The sequence below is a fragment of the Fusarium fujikuroi genome, chromosome FFUJ_chr04 (genome assembly GCF_900079805.1).
Source record: "Fusarium fujikuroi IMI 58289 draft genome, chromosome FFUJ_chr04".
In the NCBI taxonomy this organism is placed as follows: Eukaryota; Fungi; Ascomycota; class Sordariomycetes; order Hypocreales; family Nectriaceae; genus Fusarium; species Fusarium fujikuroi.
In genome coordinates, this window is record NC_036625.1 from 226,165 (window position 1) to 246,162 (window position 19,998).

General features: G+C 48.7%; 10 protein-coding genes; 5 read left to right on the top strand and 5 right to left on the bottom strand.

The window, feature by feature from the left end:
* Positions 1-160: 160 nt before the first annotated feature.
* On the bottom strand, positions 161-1,189 carry FFUJ_13043 (uncharacterized protein; the record flags this gene model as incomplete). The annotated part of the gene is made up of 1 exon (XM_023575682.1): positions 161-1,189. The coding sequence occupies one exon, from the start codon at positions 1,187-1,189 to the stop codon at positions 161-163; it is 1,029 nt and encodes a 342-aa protein (XP_023428956.1).
* A 655-nt stretch (positions 1,190-1,844) lies between these two features.
* FFUJ_13044 (uncharacterized protein) lies at positions 1,845-2,368 on the top strand (the record flags this gene model as incomplete). XM_023575683.1 has 2 exons in its annotated part: positions 1,845-1,913; positions 1,967-2,368. The coding sequence occupies 2 exons, from the start codon at positions 1,845-1,847 to the stop codon at positions 2,366-2,368; spliced, it is 471 nt and encodes a 156-aa protein (XP_023428957.1).
* Positions 2,369-3,664: 1,296 nt separating this feature from the next.
* On the bottom strand, positions 3,665-4,090 carry FFUJ_13045 (uncharacterized protein; the record flags this gene model as incomplete). XM_023575685.1 has 2 exons in its annotated part: positions 3,665-3,972; positions 4,021-4,090. 2 exons carry the CDS (start codon positions 4,088-4,090, stop codon positions 3,665-3,667), a joined length of 378 nt encoding a protein of 125 aa, XP_023428958.1.
* Positions 4,091-4,501: 411 nt separating this feature from the next.
* FFUJ_13046 (uncharacterized protein) lies at positions 4,502-5,756 on the top strand (the record flags this gene model as incomplete). XM_023575686.1 has 2 exons in its annotated part: positions 4,502-4,778; positions 4,960-5,756. 2 exons carry the CDS (start codon positions 4,502-4,504, stop codon positions 5,754-5,756), a joined length of 1,074 nt encoding a protein of 357 aa, XP_023428959.1.
* Positions 5,757-6,248: 492 nt separating this feature from the next.
* On the bottom strand, positions 6,249-7,234 carry FFUJ_13047 (uncharacterized protein; the record flags this gene model as incomplete). XM_023575687.1 has 2 exons in its annotated part: positions 6,249-6,313; positions 6,412-7,234. 2 exons carry the CDS (start codon positions 7,232-7,234, stop codon positions 6,249-6,251), a joined length of 888 nt encoding a protein of 295 aa, XP_023428960.1.
* A 331-nt stretch (positions 7,235-7,565) lies between these two features.
* FFUJ_13048 (uncharacterized protein) lies at positions 7,566-8,268 on the top strand (the record flags this gene model as incomplete). XM_023575688.1 has 2 exons in its annotated part: positions 7,566-7,935; positions 7,997-8,268. 2 exons carry the CDS (start codon positions 7,566-7,568, stop codon positions 8,266-8,268), a joined length of 642 nt encoding a protein of 213 aa, XP_023428961.1.
* A 586-nt stretch (positions 8,269-8,854) lies between these two features.
* Positions 8,855-9,578, bottom strand: FFUJ_13049 (uncharacterized protein; the record flags this gene model as incomplete). XM_023575689.1 has 2 exons in its annotated part: positions 8,855-9,190; positions 9,231-9,578. The coding sequence occupies 2 exons, from the start codon at positions 9,576-9,578 to the stop codon at positions 8,855-8,857; spliced, it is 684 nt and encodes a 227-aa protein (XP_023428962.1).
* A 491-nt stretch (positions 9,579-10,069) lies between these two features.
* FFUJ_13050 (uncharacterized protein) lies at positions 10,070-10,924 on the bottom strand (the record flags this gene model as incomplete). The annotated part of the gene is made up of 1 exon (XM_023575690.1): positions 10,070-10,924. One exon carries the CDS (start codon positions 10,922-10,924, stop codon positions 10,070-10,072), a length of 855 nt encoding a protein of 284 aa, XP_023428963.1.
* Positions 10,925-12,629: 1,705 nt separating this feature from the next.
* Positions 12,630-14,906, top strand: FFUJ_13051 (uncharacterized protein; the record flags this gene model as incomplete). The annotated part of the gene is made up of 1 exon (XM_023575691.1): positions 12,630-14,906. One exon carries the CDS (start codon positions 12,630-12,632, stop codon positions 14,904-14,906), a length of 2,277 nt encoding a protein of 758 aa, XP_023428964.1.
* Positions 14,907-15,822: 916 nt separating this feature from the next.
* On the top strand, positions 15,823-17,196 carry FFUJ_13052 (uncharacterized protein; the record flags this gene model as incomplete). XM_023575692.1 has 3 exons in its annotated part: positions 15,823-15,867; positions 16,060-16,230; positions 16,261-17,196. 3 exons carry the CDS (start codon positions 15,823-15,825, stop codon positions 17,194-17,196), a joined length of 1,152 nt encoding a protein of 383 aa, XP_023428965.1.
* Between the last annotated feature and the right edge of the window lie 2,802 nt (positions 17,197-19,998).

Genomic DNA, 19,998 nt, shown 5'->3' on the forward strand with positions numbered 1-19,998 from the left:
ATCGCCAAAGAAACAAATATCTGTGTGGACGGTACATAGGCCAATGGGAATGAACAACTCTCGTCAACCTCTTTCTTCTCTGAACCATAGCGGCCATGGATTGGAGGTGTCTAGATGTCAAAGCCAGCCCGGGTGCAAACGACGAGTCCCGCTATCGCTGCTATCCGCTGCGTCTCTGTTCCCCAGGAGGCCCATTAAGCTGGGTGTTGACGTTGACCTCGCCCGTGTCCTGTGAGCGGCTCACCGTAAAATGGATGGTCAGGTTGGCCTCTTCGTCAGTGGAGTGACCCTCAATTTTATCAATCTCCTTGAATTGAAACAAGACGGATCTCAGAGTATTACCTAAGTCTCTCCTCAGTAAATCCCAAGACCCCCGAGACCCAGCCGACGGATCCTGGTCTATGTTGGCTTGAGATCTTGTTCTTTTCCTGCCCCCTTTCTTCTCCTTTCCTTCCTCTTCACCATTGACGCTGTTGTAGCTTGTATGCCATGTCTGGTTGGGCCCGTAGAGCTGGGATGAGGGGTGTGGGGGCTCGTTTCCGGATCCCAGTGGCACCTGAGAGGAAATTCCGTGCGGGGCTGGCTGATTCAAACCATGCTGTCCGGTAGGGGCATTCTGGGGGGGATAATGACCATGTGGATAGTTTGCCCTAGATGGTCGGGGATTTTGAGGCACGGTACTGGCAGGAGCCTGAATTGGAGGCGGATTTGGAGGAGGTAGAAACCCATGCTGAGCAGTCGGCAGGTAGTCTGTGGTATTGCTACGAGCTAGAGGCGGCTGCAGATATGAAGGTATAGGCCCATGATGAGCAGTAGACAGGTAGCCTGTGGCATTATAAGAAGATTGAGACGGAGGAGCTAGAGGCCCACGCTGAGCAGTAGACGGGTAGCCTGTGGTATTACCAGGAGCCTGAGAGGGATGCGAAGACGGAGGATGTTGCAAATGTCCACCGCCGTGCTGACCGCCCGACTGATAACCAAACTGATCTCTACGATCATTGCTTCTAGCAAGCTCGCCTCTGTCGCCATGATGGAGGTCGTTTTTCGACTCTTGGTCCTTCAAATCTTGGTACCCCGACTCTTGGTACTTCAACTCTTGTTGTTCCGATTCTTGGTGTTCCGACTCTTGGTGCTCCGACTCTTGGTGCTCCAACTCTTCACCACCTGCGGTAGACTGTCTCGATGTCATTTCTAAGTGCTTCTGCTAATATTGCGAGAAAGTGGTAATGCTTGGTGTCGATATAGAGAGATGATGAAGTGATATGTTGGGTTGAAAGGAAATGCCGAAGGCTAGCCCCGTCTGCTGGCAAACAGACTCTCGTCTGATATGGATTGTTGCTGACATTGGGAGGAGCTGGCATTTGGAAAGCCACTTCCAGCAGGTACAGTGGAGGGCAAGAACAATTGGCAAGGAGCATTGGACAAAGCTCAAGTTGGCAATAGACCGCGGAGGTCTGTGTAGGAACTGATATTTGTGCAAAGGGTAGGTATCGCCCATGCTCTTATCCACCTCTGCCAGGGCCTGCAGCATATTCTCATCGACAAGCGATAATATGGCCTATTTGGGATCTGATTGAACATAGGTACTGTCTGTTGCAGCGCTTGCCAACTGTGGTTGTGCTTGAAGGTACCTTAGATTAGTTAGCACCTACCGTAGAAATGTGTGAGAGCTGTCAGTCGCTGCCACTTCCACTACCTTCCATCTTTGACAGACACTCAACCACGATCAGCGCTCAGCCCTGCCGCACAACATTAGTCTAATATTTCCCCTTACAACACCTCGACATATCATCGCTCATCGACATTCAGGAACTTCCCCCTTCCACGTCAGTTAAGAAGGAAAGATGACGTCGCAGCCAGCTACTCCTAGCGCCATCGCAGTCTCCAGAGAGGATGTGAACGGCGACACAGTTGTCAGTATATGAGCACGCCAGTCAGACTAGGTTACTAACCAATATTCATACAGAATCACCTTCGCCAGCGCTTGCATGAGGCCGAACACACCATCACCGGGCTTAAAGCGACGCAAGATTTCGTTGTGGCCCAGAATGCGGAGCTCAAGAAAGAAAACAACCAGTTGCGGGAAAACATGGCCGTACTTCGATGCCAAAACTCACGGGCTGGTAACTCTAGCAATGAAGCCATTCCAGTCGGCAGCGTAACAATGAGCCCAGACGACTTGAAGAAACTCCAGGGCATTCTCCAGGAAGTGAAACGACACGGCAGCGAGCTTCATCAAAAAGCAGGAGAACTTCGCGACTCTGTGCTTCTCAAACAAGAGGATTTCAGTCGAAAGCGACGACGCACAGATTCAGACACCGACAGAAATGAAGAAGAAAACCCTGCAATGCAATTTGTCAAATCGTGAAAACAGTACAATACCCGGACAACCCGCTGCACTGTTGCCTTTCAGGGCGCAATCAAACCCTTCATCGAAGACTTGAGTCGTGCATACGAACCAAAGTCATCATTGCCTCACGAAAAGATAAGGCGAAATCTAGCAGATTTTGCTTACTCCAGAAACAAACCTGGGTGGCATTGTCTTCGAGAGGTCTGTGAGAAAGGCAAGCTCTCGACTGAGGCTAAATCCTTTTCCGTTTGCGCGCTCCATGGCTCCGATTGCGAGTTTCTTATCTGGAAGCAGCAGAGCAACCAGGGTAACATCAGTTTTACAGCATTTGGGAATTTCGAAAACTCTGCTAAGTAACAAAATGGCACAGTTCGCTCAGGGCCGCATCGGGCAAAGGGACATTAATTCGGGTGCGACAATCATTGGGGCAACGGAGACAGCAAGGCATCTCGAGATATCATAAGAGAGTTTCAAACGATCGTTTAATAAAATCAAATGCCCTTCAAATTGATTTCAGCATTTAAATTATCGAATTATGCTCCCTGCAGCGTATGGCTGTACTTAGGGAAGCACTTTACCAAGCTCTGTTGAGAGAGTCTCCAAACGTCAACGCCGTACATAACATTCAAAAGACGTTCATATTTATAATAAAAAATTACGCCTGAAAACCGTGTTGTGACTATGTTGCTATCGATATGGTTCCATAGTTCCAGCTCACCTGTGCTTCTCGTCTTTTGCACCGTGGGGTCCCGTCTCAGCCATCGACCTTGTACATAAGCTTGAGGACGATGAGCGGTCAGTATTTTTCTGAAGGAAACAAACAGTCGACTGTGAAGCTTCTAAAACATTCCAAGGGCGGTTGCAGAAGAGTCTCTTTGGTTACGGATCCTAAGGTTTTTGTTCATCCTTGAGGGGACTGAACCAGGTCACAATAAGGCACAAGAAAAGCTTAATTTTTCCAAAACATCGTCTACGACCTTGAACTCTTATGTTTTATTCAAAGTGGAATGCTATTCGCTGTGTAATAAGTCGCTGTGAATAATTCCAAGTCTCTCCAGCCCCTCCTGAAGTTTGTCTTGCTTTATGCCTAACAAAATCCATTTGCATAGGCCCAGTCGTGAAGCTCATCACTTTTTGCTTTGTATAAGCCAGACAAAGTGTTCCCAAGATTTATTTATCGATCTTTGTTTGGCAGCCTGGGTTTCGAAGTCCTGAGTTGTTCCTGTGTTCTCGATGGCTGAGGCTAGGTTTTTGAGATCGTCCCAGAAATTGTTGGTTGCTCAGCTTGGGCGAATTGTTTCACAACCCATCAATTCAGATTGTCGCTCTGAGCCGGGGTTTATCCTCCAGTGATCTCTGTTTCGAAGAGTGGTCGCTTAGTTGAATGTCGTTATTCTCTAGAGATGGTGGCTCAAGTGTTGTGGTATCTTCATCTTCATTGACAGAAATTCTATCTTCATCATTGGTAGGATAGTCCCCATTTGGATCCCATCGTCTTGGGTCCCATATAAATAACCCCCTTTGGCTTTGGTCAGCTGCTTGTTCCAAGAGGTGAAGATGACTGTTGTACCTTAAGATAAGGAGTGCTTCTTCAATAGCGTCCTTCATCAAATGGTGGCCATCTGTGTTGAGTTAGCAGAAGGCCCAGATGGCTTATCTCATATTATTACGTTTGTTGCTCGCCATGGTAATGTGGCGCCTTCGTCTTCTTGATCTCCGATCTTCGTGGGTTCGAGACATTGTTGAATCTGGAGTTATGGTGGGCTATTCGTGGGCAAGAGGAGCTTTCTTAGGTTCTGGTCGAGTGACTCCGGTATATAGTGATTTATAAATAATGAGTTTGATGATAAAAGGGGTTCAAAGAGATGAGTTCACGAAAGGGATGTTACCATGGTTGATTGTAAGATAGATGGAATCAAAGCCTACCTAGGTTACATTGCGTTGAGGGCCAAAAGCTGGCTCTTGGCTTGGGGAATTCCAATGGAAGGTCCTTTGCAGCCGTTCGCAGCTAGATACAGGCAGCTTACACTCTCGCAGAGTCACCATTCAGTCTTTACCTCCCCGCCTTAACCCAACATATTCTTCCTGCTCCCCCCTCCCGTCTTCTCGATGTCCCAATTTCCTGCATTTCTTTAAAAAGTTACTTCCTCCATGGCAACTTGGAAGGTTCTTCCTTCAAATGCGGATCGCGGTACCAAACCTTCCATCCTCGTCATCGCGCTCCAACTTCAACTGGCGTTTTCTGCAACTTGCAATTACCACCACTGTGCTGGCACTCATACGCCACTTCCCTTTTACGCAACCACACGAAGCGACTTTCCTGCAAGACTCGACATGTCTTCCTACTCTCACAGCAGAGAAGAGGGCCGCGACCCAAGAGGTGATGAATCACAATACTCTAGCTACGGCGACGACAACGTAGCCCCTCGTAAGTGTTTACCTGCTTTGCACTTAACCTGGTTGCTCATGATCACACATAGATTGGGACCAACACGTAGATACCCCCGAATGGATTTATGAAGCCCCCTCGCGCTTTTACGCCAACGGTCGAAGTCCCGCATAGGAGCAGGCTTTTCGTCAAACCGAAGCCGTGATGGCCGAAAATTCAGGCCTTCGACGAGGCCTCAACCATGCACAGAGAACAAGTCTCCAACTTCTTGACGCGCAAAAGGAATCGAGTGAGCGCATCCGTGAGCTCGAAGACAACAACCACAGCCTTCAGGAAGAAGTCGCAAATATGCGTGCCCAACTTTCGTTTGCCACTGGTACAATCATCAATGAAATCCAAGACAAGGTCGACACTGCTACGTTCGCAGGATCCACGGTACACTCGCTCAAGAAGCAAGTGGCCGATCAAACCGACACTATCCAGCAATTAAAGACCTACAACAAGAGGCTGATCACTGAGATCGTGCGACTCAATAGCCAGAGCAAGAAAAAGAGAAAGTCCTCCAAATCCTCAAAGATAAAGAAAGAAAAGCCTGATCACCACGTTGAACCTTTCGATGCCGATGCAGCAGCCACCACCCCCTCTCCTATCACTGCCACTGCCCAGGCTCCAGCTCATGAACCGTCAGCGCAGGTATGTGAACCATACGTGATTACAGATGTCATGCGAGAGCGTCTGATTGAAGACGGGCACCTTACTTTGAGTGTGATGGCCCAGTTCCAACAGGCTCTTTCCAAGAGAAACAACGAAGGGAAGAACCTGTTTGAGTTTATTCATCAAGGCAGGACCGGTCGCTACTATTGTTTTCACGAAGTTTGCGAAAAGGGGCCTCGTGCTTCGGTTGAGCAGCGCTTGGCTAATGGTGGATGCAAACTCGGAAGTGACAAATGCAACTTTTTGGTTAAGGCGGTCAGTGTTGGGTCTCATAGGAAGCTTCAGATCTACAATCCTGCTTGAAGCACCAATGCTCTCTTGCCAAATTGAAGTCGGTATGGGCATACTAGTTTTCGGTTTGTTCCAGATTTGGCAACGGACAATGGACTATGGACTCTTTGGACAAGGGGAAGCGGGATTCTTGAAAGGAGCACCAGGTCAGGGGACAAATTTAACTAGTCTTCCAAGCCTGCATATACGCTATATGCAGGAGGGAATGTATGGCAATGTTTTCGGGTCGCCAGCTAACTCAATTGATCTGCAATGAATTGAATTTTCAAGCGTCTTGGGTGACCATCTCCGATTATAGCAGTACAGATTAATGTATTTCGGTGACCTTCTACCATAATCCAGGCAGCTTTCTCTTTGGCATCACAAGTCGAGAAGCGATCAATATTAACACAACATTCAGACTATTGTTCCTATCGAGAAGCCCTCCAGCCCAGAATACTTCGCTAAATGCCGATTTTGGACTCCTTCCATCAAAATAGATGTCATCCCCCCCCGTGTACTGTTTCACACGCTCGATCGTAGCCTTTGCCTTTTCCAACTCAACTCAACGTCTGTGCAGATACCTAATGCTAGACATGATGTAGAGATACTGACACACTATTTATCGTCGGGCTATCGACATTTAGTACGCGACGAAAATAATGATACAATGCAGAAGCAGACTCACGGCGAAAGACCTCAAACTTGTCACCATTCAGGTTCATGGAGAAGCTCCTACCAAGACCAGAGCGACCAGCGAATGAGTCCCAGCTGATGCTGTTAACTCGGCTGGCATCACCTTTTGCGCCAATGCTGAACATGATGCCTCCGACAGGAGCGGAGGGGTTCATCGCCTTGACGTGGCGATAAGCCTTGAGGAGCGCTTCCTCATCATCAACATTGAAGGAGATCGTCTTGGCGACGGAGGGCACTTTGCTGTAGACGTTGCACTGAGTGCCACCTCCATAGCTGTTGCTGACGACACGAAGGTCGGGGATATCCTTGCCCCGACGGCTGTTGCGAGTCACAGCCTGGAGGACCATGCTGTCAACTCGCTTCAGAGGCTGCTTCTGCCTCGGAAACAGCTGAGTCTGTGGGGACCGGAACTCCTGGGCGGGCTTGAATTCCTGAGCAGGTTTGAAGTCTTGTGCAGGCTTGGGCTCTTCAGCTTTTGGGTTCTCAGCCGCGGCAGAGGTCGGGGGATCCCCAAAAAGGCTGCCTCGAGAGCGATGCTCGGTAGTCTCAGCGCCGAATAGATGAGTTGGAGGAACAGTAGCCACATGCTGGCCGCGGGTCAACTCAGGAGGAGGGATGATCACATCATAAGGGCCCTCGGAGGAGCCCAAAGACGGAGGGCCCCAGGCGCGCTGCTGCATACCGAAAGGCGGGTCGTCAAAAAGAGAGGCAGGGCTTGGGTAATAGTTGCTTTGGCTAGTAAAGCTGGGAGAGATCCAAGTTCCGTAGGGGTTGGATCGAAAGTTGCCCTGACGAGGAGGAGCAGACTTGGGCATCGTGATGGAAAAGCAGCCTTTTGTGGTGCCGATGAGGATTGAGGTGAGTGAAGAAGAAGGCAGAAGCGCGTGTTTGGTGGGGAACGGGTGAAGGTGGATGAAAGTTGGTTGATGCGGGCGGCAAACGGCAAACGGCAAAGAGCTCAGCAAACGGAAGGCGCCAAATGCTTCTGCACCTGCCCGCTACCCAAGGGTACCTACCTTGGCTTGCCAAACTCCAGCATCACTCATCAAAACACTGACAAATAAACACATCTTCAACCCTTAAAAATGGCTCTCCTTCTATCCTCAACTCCCAACGTAGTCCTTGGTACCGCCCTTCAACTCGACAATGTCCTCGCTTACAAACTGTAGCTGGCCCGACTCCCTTTCCGACGACGTCACAGCGTCCACAGAAGACCTCAACAAGGACAAGCCAGTCCCTCATCTCGACTATGTCCCTCCTATAGCAACTGTGAAGGTCAAAGCCTTCTCGGAGCCTTGGCCGGGCGATATCCCCACGAACTCTCAAAGAACAGAGTATGTCAACGCCTATCTCGCTTGGGCACGAGACGAAGACCCAGCGCTGCAATTGGCAGTACGAAACCAAGCTCGGGCGAGAATTATTAGGGCTCTCCCGATGATCCAAGCAAAAGATTGGACCGAGGCCGAGACTGATCACTTGCATTATCTCATCGACGAAGAATATTGGCGTCTCTGGCGTGCGTCCCCCGGTCACTCTTTAAACAAGCTCGCCCCTTACTAACTATTATATCCTTTCAGTGGAAGACGTGGAGCCCAAGCCTTTGTGGCCTTGGACACATCCTGATCCCGTATTCTTTACCTTCAATGAAAGCTCCCGCTGCTTCATCCATCGTCCCCTCCAAAAACCCCCGAGAGTCCCGGATAGTACACCATCAGAATTGCACTCTCGCTACGAATTTAATGTCAATAGAAATAGCGACATTCACGATGCAGAGCCAAATGTCCCGGCGACAGGTCGTGGTCTTCCTCGAGCGCTGCATTGGCTGGCCAATTTTGGCTTAGGCTTGTGATGAAGTGGTTATATTTCGAAGAAACCTACCGAAGCGTGGTCTAACTTGGATTGTATCTCTTGTAACCATGAGTTTGTCTTATATGCTCTGTGTGATTGTTGTGTTTTTGCACAGCTTGGATACCATGTGTGGCCTAGGTTGGATAGCTATTTCTGGACATGTTAGATAGAGCGAGCTGCGGCAAGCTTGACTATTCTCCCAAATACTAGCAGGCAACAGATTCCACTTAATAGATCAATTTCATTTGTCATATAATTTGTATGTGAGATCCCGTGGCGGCTTTGATCAATTCAATGCCTTAAGTTCAACAAGTGAGGTCAATTAACTTCCGGCATGGTGGGGTACGGGTCCGGTGTCCGATGGTGTGGTAGATCCACAATTCCGGGACTCCACCGCCTGCTCACCCACTCTACGCCTCCAGCGGCAACCAACTTCATGGTAGCACTCCAGACGAAGTAAAATTGCCGAAAGAACCAGACTTCTCTTACTGGTTTCTTTTTTAGACCCTGGAACCTTCGTTGTCTATGGAGGCAAATTATCTAACAGGTAAAGCAGTCATCTCTTTCATAACTACCCCGACCTCTCATCATTCGTATGAAACTGTACCACGCCCACCATGCTGTTGTCTCCATGCCCTCGGTCCAGTTGGAGGATTGAACCGCGAAGCAGGCTGCGGCGGATTCCCCGTATCACGCCAAGCTTCTCCTTGACTTCCCCCCTGTCTTTGTGGCCCCAATGGATGAGGTTGACCACCTTGCCCATGACGGCGCTCTCTCCCCTTCTTGGCCTGGAATTTACGCTTCTGATTCCGGTCTTGGGCTTTGTCCCTTTGTCCCTTGCGCTTTCGTCGACGACCACCTGGAGCCTGAGGAACGACGGGAGCGTGTTCCAGTTGCTCCTCCATCATCTCTTCGTCAGATGACTCAATTGATTAATTCCTCCGTCTTCAAAACCAACCATACGTGGCTCTTGTGCAGGACTGTGGTCAGGCTGTGTGGCGAAGGGATTTTGGAGGCTCGATTGGGCTCGATTGGGCTCGATTGGGCTCGATTACGTTGGTTCGTGAGAAACCCCTGAAATGGATTAACCTGATCCTTGTGATCAGCTATATTCCGGGTCAAGTCACCAGAATCGGAGTCGAATGACCGACAGATGGGACTTCCCTCTAGTTCGAAATGCCCTGCTAGCTGGTGATTCACAGGAAAGCCACCCGAACCTGCGTTGTTGGGCAAAAGTTCGTTATTGGCTGGGACTGAATGTCCAACAGCCTGGTGGTAGAAAATATTGCCTTGTGTGTGAGGCTGTGTCATAGTAGCACTGCAGAGCTTCCTCCTCTCTCCAGCTTCATCCAAACCCCTTTGTATGCCTCCAATAGCTCCTCCAATCCTGAAGGGTAGTTTCTCGAGGTTCGACCGGCGCAATATTCTCGATAATGGAAATCACAAGAGATATTCACCCTGTAGTCATATAAACGGTCCAAGGCGCTGATTACGACATCCAGGTCTCCAGTACGGACCGGCATAACGTCAGTTGATGTTGGTGCTGCTCGCAAGCCACCCTGATCAGCTATCAATGTCAGAAGCTAGGCATGGGACGTCATAGGGACACCGGAAGCCTTCAGCCGTTCTTGATGGACGCGAAAGCGCTCTAGTACTGGAGAAACTGAGAATTCGTCCCGGTTGCCACAGCCGAGGAGATTCAAGATGCGACCCTCTTCTGCAGAAAACCCTTCACCGTCATCTGTCTGATAGATGACCGTCTATCTGATAATGATGGGGAGAAATCGGTACGCATTTGTCTCCTAGAACAAAGGATGCGCCATGATTCTCTTGAACTTGTCGCAGAAATGGGGCGTCCACAAAGGGTTGCGCTTCATTTGTCCAGCATGCATAAAGCTATCACTACCGCTATTGTCGAACTCAAAGTTGTGATACATGGATAGCAGGGATAGAGGATCCATGTTGCAGAGACGATAGGATGTCTCGAAGACGGAGGAAAGATAAGCACCGCGATCGGGCAAGCGCTCTATTACAGCCTTAACCAAGCCACTCTCCCAAGATGCGTCCAGCTCGTCTTCTTGCGCCTGGTTCCAGGTGTGGGAATCGATAAGTTTTGCGAGCTCATACTGCTCTTCTTCCTTCAGTCTGTCCTTGCTGATGGTAGCAGACTGCCTGTTCTTCTCCTTCATAAGATTGACCGAGTTTCGATAACTTTTGATGAGTTCCGCGATAGCGTGACTCTCAGAAGGGTCGGGCGGGACCAAAACTTCCCCATTGCTGAGCTGTGATGTGTCGATAGCTTGGCGCGGAGAGCCTCCATAATTGTTAGGAATATACTTATCACCCATCCAACTCTGGTGGCTGTCCCTTTCATCGCCCAGTGCATGCGGTGGTGATGGGAATCGCGTCTGTGGTTGTCGGGCAGCATTTTCCGCAGCGATAGTCTTTTTATTCTTGGAACCTCGTGGTCTTCCTCTCCCTCTACGTACGGGAGGTGCCTGTGTTTGGTTAGGGCTAGGGACGCTGTCGTCCACAAGGTCGATGGGAAGAGACTGGTTCCCATCTCCAAACTCCGCTTCAGCGTGCTGTTTCTTGGGAGTTGCAAGTATCTCCACGCCCTGTGAGCTTTCGCCTGGCGGCGGATGATTCTCATCCATTTTCTTCCCTTTTCGAAGCGATAGTTTTTGAACTGCCCGTGCGTGCTCTTGTGAAATTCAAGGAGGATGTTGGTTGGTGGTGAGGTAATGAAAGGAAATCTGAAGAGAGGCCCACCCGTGAGGCGGCTTTACCAGGCTCTGGGTTACGCTAGGGGCCGTGCTGTGGTATCAATGTTGCGTAAACCATACCAACAGAAGGATTCCTCTACAACCGGAGCTAGCCAAAGTGTTATCAAGAATCTCAGTAACCTGTCTTGACTGTCTTTGATAGTGTTAGCTCAGAAGGGCTCTGACGGATGGGGATAGTCCACGTTGTGATTGTTTGCTATAGCCATTTGTTCACTGGGATTCGATTGGAGTCCGAGTTTTTAGCCTGTTGGGCCCAACAAAGCAAACGGTACATGTTGAACGCTTGACATGGAACCCGCAGAACAAAGAAAGAAAAGTTCATGGCGCATGTTTGTTGCTCTCGGCGTCAAAACGCATGACAAACTTGACAATGATGAGTATAGGAGATCCTTGTATTCCCATTTCGTATTTTAACAATGGATGTTTGATGTGGTGATATGATCCCAAAGACTGTAGTTGTCAGCTTGGCCTTTGACCTGATTGATCATTGACTCTGTAGAAAACACTGAACGTCCATGTTGCAACAAACTCCAATGAATCAAGCCAGAGCAAAGGCTGCGACTGGCACTTACCTCTCGGTGCCAGTAAGTCTGGATCTTGCCATCAGAGACTGACATGAATCGCACCTGTCATTGTAACAATTGGGAAGGAAGAATTGTGGCATAACTCAGCCTTCATCAGCCTCATACCTACAGCTAGACATTGAAGCTCCAAGACAGAGACAATTGCATGGTATCAGTACTGCAATCTGATGAAAGTTATCTAATACGTCCCATCAGGAACGAGAAGGGCTCTGTACATGCCGGGTCTACTTCAGAGCAGCAACGGTAAGTCTCATACGATTCGCAACAATGTCTACCAAGGCCCAGCATCCTTTTTTGACAATAAGCACGAGTTGGCCGCACGGGACAATACTAGCCAGTTTTGTTCGATGATGCGAACTTATTGCCATCAATGGAGGGGGAGTGATCATTCATGGTACCGATTCCTTTGTTCCCAACCAACAAGTGATCCCTGCCCCCACCCCCCCCCCCCCCCCCGACGTCTAGACAAAGAATAACCAAACTGAGAGACATCGACAGCGACGGAGATGGCAAGAACCAAAGTAAACTGGTTAGTACACATCGGTTCAATGACAAGGGTGAAAAGACTAACAATAGTCTAGTACCGCAAGCCCCCCCAAAGCTGTTGCGATAATAGTGGTGCCAACTTCAACAAAGAGTCACCTGCTGAAACTCTCACAGCTACCAACATGTCTTCTTCGTCATGGGCGCGACCTTCAATGAGCTCGCTGAACTGTTCGAAAGGTTCAAATTTCTAGCCATGGAATTATGAATGATGAGTGTTCAGGAGGCGTCCCATCGCGACATGCAGCATCTCACATCAACATTATACGAAATTCTAATATGGTCCGACCACGCAGATCAGGGGAACTCAGCATTGTCAAATTGGGGCTGCAAAGCGTTGAAATTTCTTTGTTCTACTAGTATCGGCTTTCGAAATATGTATAATACCCGTCGAGGCTCCCACCGAGCCTTGGACCAACTCCACAGCAATACCAGTACTCATCTCCATGATGTCCGCACAAGCAAACGATATAGATTGGGAGCAGGCCTTGGAAGATCTCGTCAACAACCTCGATGAGTTCATCGAACCGTCTGATGGTGTGGTTGAGGATGGCATCTTCGGCCACCTCAAGTTCAGGGCCGCTGAGGGAGACATCTTTGGGATCCCGGCCAGGTTGTTTGAGCAGAGAATTGAACTTGACACCAAGATTGTTGTGGTCGTCTCTGAAAGCAAAAGGGCAATGATGGATAAGAGCCTAATGCCCAAAGCCAGCGCCATCATGCGGGCAGCTTTTCGAGCCGGACAGGCGGCCACATCGGAATTGGCAATTTATACGTACGGCGAGCTTTTCAACATTCTCAAGAGCTTTAGGGACCCAAATTCCTGGAACCTAGCTTCCCAGGGCTTCTGCGATCCTTTCACAATCTTCTTGGTGGATGTGGACCCTGATTTCAGTGCGGAATTTGTCCTGGCGCTGAACGCTGCGACCATCTTCACCAAAACATTCAATGCCAATCAGCAGAACCCAAACATCACTCTCAAGCTGGTGACCATGTCGTCTGAGAGCATCCATCCACTCATCTCGAGTTTGTTTAGGCGATTCAACATGAACATCCGGTTCTTTAATCTACCCGTAGTTGAGAACAACTACTGGCCCAAGATGGTTTATTCGGCCGACATGAAGAAAGCACTGCGCAACATCCAGGACCAGATTAGGAAACAAGGTCGCGGTCGGAAGAATACCATCATCACGTTCTGCGGTGAAGATCTTATGCCCGATGAATGGCGTGGAGACCGGTTCATCAAAAACATGAGACACATCCAAGTGATCCATCCCGGGGTTCTAAACGTCATCAAGAACGTCAATGAGGATATGCTGGTTTCCTTTCCCGAGACCTTCGAGGCTGCCTTCAAACTTGAAATTTCTGGAAATGTGCATATAGTTGGAAGTCTTGTGCGGAAACGACGTATCTTGGATCGGCAGACTGGTCACGAGGTTGAAGCCACACTCAAGCTGTCGAAACTAGAACGCCAAGCCCAAATGGCTGCGGCATCGTGGTTCGACATTGATGACAGTTTCGTATGTTTCTATGCACCCGATCGCTACCTTGAGTCTCCCCAATTCGACTTCCCTCGTCGCATGAAGTTTGCCTGTGAGCAGATTGACGGATTTGCCGCGGCATGGACGGATCTAGGAAACTGGCCTGATGAAACGTTCGATCTCCTTAACAATGTCTTGCACGTCGAAAACGGCACGGCTAACGACAATGACCTCCTTCCTGGCAAAGCCACGCATGATGGAATTGATTATTATAATATTAATACTGCTCTCGATCAAACCTGGAAACGCTTGCAGCTCCAAGGCCTCATCGGTCCTGTTTACAATTCGTATGCATTTGGTACAGCCATCCCTGCCGGCCTTGCGGGGTTCTTTCACGACCTCGGCTATGTTACAAAGTATATTGGCAAGGCCGCACATGCCATGTCGATAGAATCTACGTCGTCAACTGTCAGTCAGCTCAAGATGCACGTGGTTGCGGCTCTCTGGGTCGGCATGAAGCGACTCGTCCAAGTCGACTGGCGAAACTCCAACGAGAATACCAACCAGGAGATTTGGAACCTTGTTGATTTTGGCAGCACCGCCGCGATTGCTCGGTACGGCACCCTATGGTCCAAGTTGGGCTTGATGGAGGCCGTCTGGGCGAAGCACGCTGCGGGGTCTTGTCCTAATAGCACTGCTTCACATATCATTGATGGTCGCATATCAGCCTCCACGTTGGCGAGGTCAAATTGGATAAGTTGTAGGCAATCCATATCCGCTTTGGCAGACCGTGATGCGATTGCAATGCCATCCGTCGATGGCTTCTTCCTCAGAGAATTCGAATTTGAGAAAGGCGATTACGGCGACCTGTGTAAGCCCTTCATGCAGGCATACTCGAACCAGGTCGCAATAGTCACGAAACGCGGCAACCACCTGAAGATGATAGACTTTGCGTCTGGACAACATCTGGATTGTACGGAAGATGTTAGACATCTGATCGATTGGGCAGAGATCATTCGGCAGGAGGAAGACTCTCAAGTCCTTGGGTTCTATACTACAGCATCTCGAGACTCGCGGGGTGTTAGAATCAAGATCTCTGACTGGAACTGGATCCCCGTTAGTCTCTGGGCAGAATGGAGTCAGACTCTGAAAGTTACTCATCAGGTGGGAACAGAAGCTTTCAAGACGCAAGGGGCTACTGGCCCGCTGCCCCGGGGTCGCAAACGGAACCCCGACGAAGTTTGAGAGATCAGCGTACTCTTTAGTTCCATATGCAAGTCTATTGTTCCTCGTTGGTGTACAGACTGTAGGGATTGAGTGTAAGGCATTTCGGTATGGGACGGTACAGGCTTGAGTTTGCGTGTTGTGGAACGCTTGTTTGTCATTTTACTTGGATAGCTCGATGTAATGCTAGTATTGTATTGGTCTTGGATAGGTAGAAGCTTGCAGAGTCTCGGTTCTGATAGATCTCGAAATTAGTAAGTGTAAAATTGCTTGACATTGGATGCTGAAGTTAGACCTGTGAACGTGGTGTAGATCAATCCCGACAAAACGTTGCTCCAAGCCAATATCATTCACTATATTGGCGACTTGGCCGTAGTTAATGACATGCTCTTCGGGATTGAGGTCCTTTCTGTTAGAAAAGTGGATAATGAGACCGGTCTGAGTGACATTTGCAGGAGGCCGCCATGGATGACGATGTCTGAGAAGACAGTGGAATCACGTACTGGTTTTGGAAAGGGGGTAGTTCAAGCTGTTGAGATACCGCTTACATTGAGCAATTGATGAAAGGTCGGCAGGTGACTTGACACATCTATCCACATGGCACTGGCATCTCAACGAATCCTGAGCTAGTGATAAAAGCCAGTACAGTCGAAGACTCAGACGTCCCTCTGTACCTGTTTGAGTCCCGAAACGAAATAAAACATTTTACGCAAATGGATAGAATGAACTCATATACTATGTTCGACTAACTTAATTCCCTTTTCAATTCCTCAAATTGCGTGATGGCTACATAGTCGAAGCTCAACGGATGTCTGTCTGCTCCAGGGGTGGTCACGTGACCTGCCGCTGATATTCTCACCGTGCGGTCGGCCCCCTACTTCAAGAATGTAAACAACAACAAATCGCATGCGGTCCGAGATAACTACACACAACAACAATGGACCTGCAGCTAGATGCAGAACTACGAAGTGTGCTCAAATTAGTGTGCAGCTCTTTGCGCACAGATGGAATACCGCTTGAAAATGCAATCCAAGAACTGAGAAGCGTCACTGAGTCCATCAAGAATGCAAACCGCCTCCATCACACTCCGTGGCTTCCTGATGCAAAGAATGGCAAATATGCATCCAAACAAGAGGATCATTTTAGCCTGGAGCATATGCTGGATCGCCTTTAGAAGAGGCTCGAAGACTTTCCAAATAGCAAACAGTTCAAGGCGATAAAGCAGCAACTTGACAAGAACTCCAAATGCCTGAAGGATTTGAAGACAAAGTCGAAGAAGAAAACACCCAAGCGTAAAATGAAGTTCCCAGGCACCAAAATTCCGGCAAGTCAGTTGGAGAAATATGTGCAGTGCCATAGCTGACTTGTTCACCAGAAGCATCCTCAGAAGCCTGTCATCCCGGCACGAAAGGGCCTTGCGCGCAAAAGCACCAAAGTGAAACCCCTTGACATTAATAGACGAAGCAAGCGCTTCGAGCGCACCAAGCGACAGCTTGAGAAAGAAAATGTTTCTGCACTCTATGAAATAAGCAAATTGCGACATGAGCTCCGAAAGGAGAAGAGGGCTCTAGCAAAAGAACGATCAGAGAGGGCTCGACAGACCTTGGAAATCGACCTACTCAGAAACGACAACATCTCCGCGCACAAGAACCTCAGCGAAAGCCAGGTCGCTCTCAAAGAGGCTCAAGACCGATGTCGGGAGCTTGAAGCTTCTCTGCGATCACAGAAGGAGACAACTTACACAGCGCAAGATCTATATACAGGAGAATCCCCTATCACCGTACATGAGAGAAGTTCTGATGATGTTTCTGATGAATTCACGATGCCCTACCCCATTGAGGAGGGGAGCAAATCCAATAAGTATGAGCAAAACATTGTCACACCGCCGCCGAGCCAAAAACGTCGGTCTTCGGTCAGGACTGTGGCAACACCTCCAGAGACCCCAGTGGCTGGCCCTTCGAACAACACGATGTTGCTTGCTGGCCATCTCCCTGTCGTGGAAGACGAAAGCTTTGATCTCGAGACGGAGGAAATCATGATTGGTCACTTGAAATCCGACAGAGTCTTCAGGCGCTTCAAGGAATTCCTCAAGAAGAGTCATGAGAACTTATGGTACTGTGTTGAAGAGATCGCCCAGTTCGGATATAGCTTCGGTTCATGGAACGACAGCATCTGCGAAAACGGAGAGCATGATGGTGTTCGTTGCAGACAGGTCAAGGTTACGGTCGTCAATTCTGAGAGACAGCTTTGCTTCAAGCGTGATGAGAGGGAGAGTGCAAGCTCCTGGCAGGACGGTTGGGGTGATTGGTAGGATGACTGAGTTTTATCGACAGATTTGGGATGATATTTGATGAAATTTGGGATTCTTGGAGGTTTATGTGCTGGTATATTGCTGTTGTGGACAATGGGATGTTAGACAATGATCATTTCAGGGGGTTTACTTAGTACGCCCTTAGCGACTTCCATTAATTTATGTACCACAAGAACTAATGAGAATAACTTGGACTGCGTAATAATCTAAACAAAACGCTGTAACTGCGGCCGCCATGCTTGTATCCAATTCCTGGTTAAACGTGTTCCCAATAATGTCGATATGACGCCTCGGTTCAGGGCTCTCCTCAGACCCATTCAACCACGGCGATCATGGCCTCCAGATAGAAGCACCGTCTCTCCTCGAGTATATATGTCTAACTTGGCGACAAAAACCGTCAATCAAAGACCGGGGGGCACTCTGCTGAACTCGTGAACCAAGGTGGGCGACCCGAAGGTTCATCTTGCCCGTAGTCGTCGTTTCCATCGTCCGTGCCTCCACAGCGACGTTTCGTAAGTCTTTTTTCAGAATCTGAGCTTTCGGTATATTTCCTCTTGCGAGCGCCCATTGTCCAAGGGCAAGTTGATGTTCTGATACGGCTGCAAGTAACAAGGGGCTTGTCATACACTTGCCGCAGGATTTCGTATCCTCTACTGAACTTCATTCGGCATTCGACAGTTTCATCTGGGTACCATGGCCATTGCCGTTGTTTCAGGCTGACATAATTTGGGGCTTTTGGAGCTAGATCAGAGACAATAAGTATCGTACTCAATATTAGAGGGCACGGGGGATCAACCATTGTAACGCCACATGAAGAAGTCGACGGCAATGTCTAGCTCTCGTTTCTCTCGATATGTAACGATCGTGGTCAGAAGTCTGTCTGTAGATGACTCCAAGATAGCTTGTGTCCTCTGGCGCATCTGCCACTAATTGACTGCAAAGTTCTTCCATCGAAGCCATCGTTCGAAGAGCAGGAATATGAATCGGCGCCTTTGCTGTGTAGTTGGATTGTATCCGGGGAATTTATTGATCTTTGCAAATGGCTTGTTGGGCCTCCTTGGAGGAGTTTTCGGTGGGTTCTTGAGGTACTCTGCTGGCTGTGCTTCGATTTCTCCTGGCTGATTTGCGGCTACGCATATGCAATACTCCTCCTGCTCCTCCATGATGAACTAGTGGTACGCAGGTAAAATGAATGAGAATTATTCTGTAAATGTGAAAAGCCTGGCCCATTATTGAATGTCAGGAAGTTGAATGGGTCAAGATGCGGTGCGGACGGGGAGGTACTTGTGTTAAGACCTCATTACACGCCAATTAAAAAGGAGTCCCCCGCGTGCCTAATAGGTAACCACAGAGGAACGTGCTCTTAATTGATACCTAGGTACTGGTTACCTGTCTCCCTCAGTCACTACGGAGGCTCGATGTGCTAACTCAATATTTCTTTTTTGTCATCTTTATTGTGGATGGTGCGTTGAAATGGAGTTAGACTTATATTCCTTACTCAAAAGGCTGGACCGTCCATTTGGCATAAATCGAGTGTCATGCACCCAGTGCAACTAACCGTTTGGCACCAAATCCATACCTACTACAACTACATATTCTTCATGATTGTTTAAGAGTTGACTCTGTCAAAGATGTGAGCATCTATCAATCATCTTTGATAGATAGGACAATACTCGCAGCCTCAGTTGCAAGAGATAGACGAATAACATATGTTAAGGACTTCATGGCGACTAAGTTGAATGAGTGCAGTTAGAAACAATAAGGCCAGTCTTGATTGAGTAGCTTCATGACTATAGATCCACCTTCCAGACGATCTATCCGAATTCCGAATTGCTATGGCCACACGTTCGACATCTCTTCCAAGGCAAGCTCCCGGGTAAATATGCTGTATGTCATCAACCGATACGAATATCATAGTCTTCACCAGTCGATTGAGTGTCCGGCATCGAAAACCCACTTATCCAGACTTGAAGAGTACGTTGGTCAACTTTGAAGCGAGACCCGAGTCCTCTGGCACGCCGTTGGGCCTAGAGGACAGTGAGATCTAGACGGTACCATAGACACTTGAGGGATCAACTGAGTGATGATGAACGTGATGGATCAAGTGCTGTTGAATGCGTAGTTATCACATGTTACAACAAATGATGTTTGATGAAGGAAGTTTACATTGTCACGGGAATGGTGGCGGCATCGCTTTTGAAAGTGAGATGATATTGCCTTCCGGTTGCCATTTGAAATACAATGATATGATACGCCGGCTCAATATCCGTTCAGATATGGCTAAGGTGTTCATTATGCCAATGACAGTAGTGATTATGTTCTATGTTGACAATATCACGGCTAAGGAGGATGGATATCCTGGTCTTCTGATTCAAGGTCGGAGATGACATCGCCAGTGTCTTCAGCTACCTATCTCGTACGGCTCGTGAATGGGCTGTTTAAATTGCCGATACATGTCTTCCCCAACGCACTTGGCCTTGTTCGCCGCCATCCCAACCCTCTTATCAACTGTACAAAGCGCTCCCCCATTAGAGTAAGCATCTGCTGATGTGTCAGTGATGAGGCTTGAGTTTTGTCCGGCTTGATCTACTCACCTACTTGCCCGCAACTCCCAAATAATAGACACCCTCTTTTCGGCATCTCATGCGTTGCGTGTTACAACCCCTTGCTTATCAGAAGTGACGGCAGCTTCCTCTGTACGTCTGTCACAGATTAGTTATCACCAACTCTCATATGGGTGGGTGACCCGCAATCTATCAGTGGACTCACTGGATTTCTTCTGTTGCGTCATTGTTGGCAGGG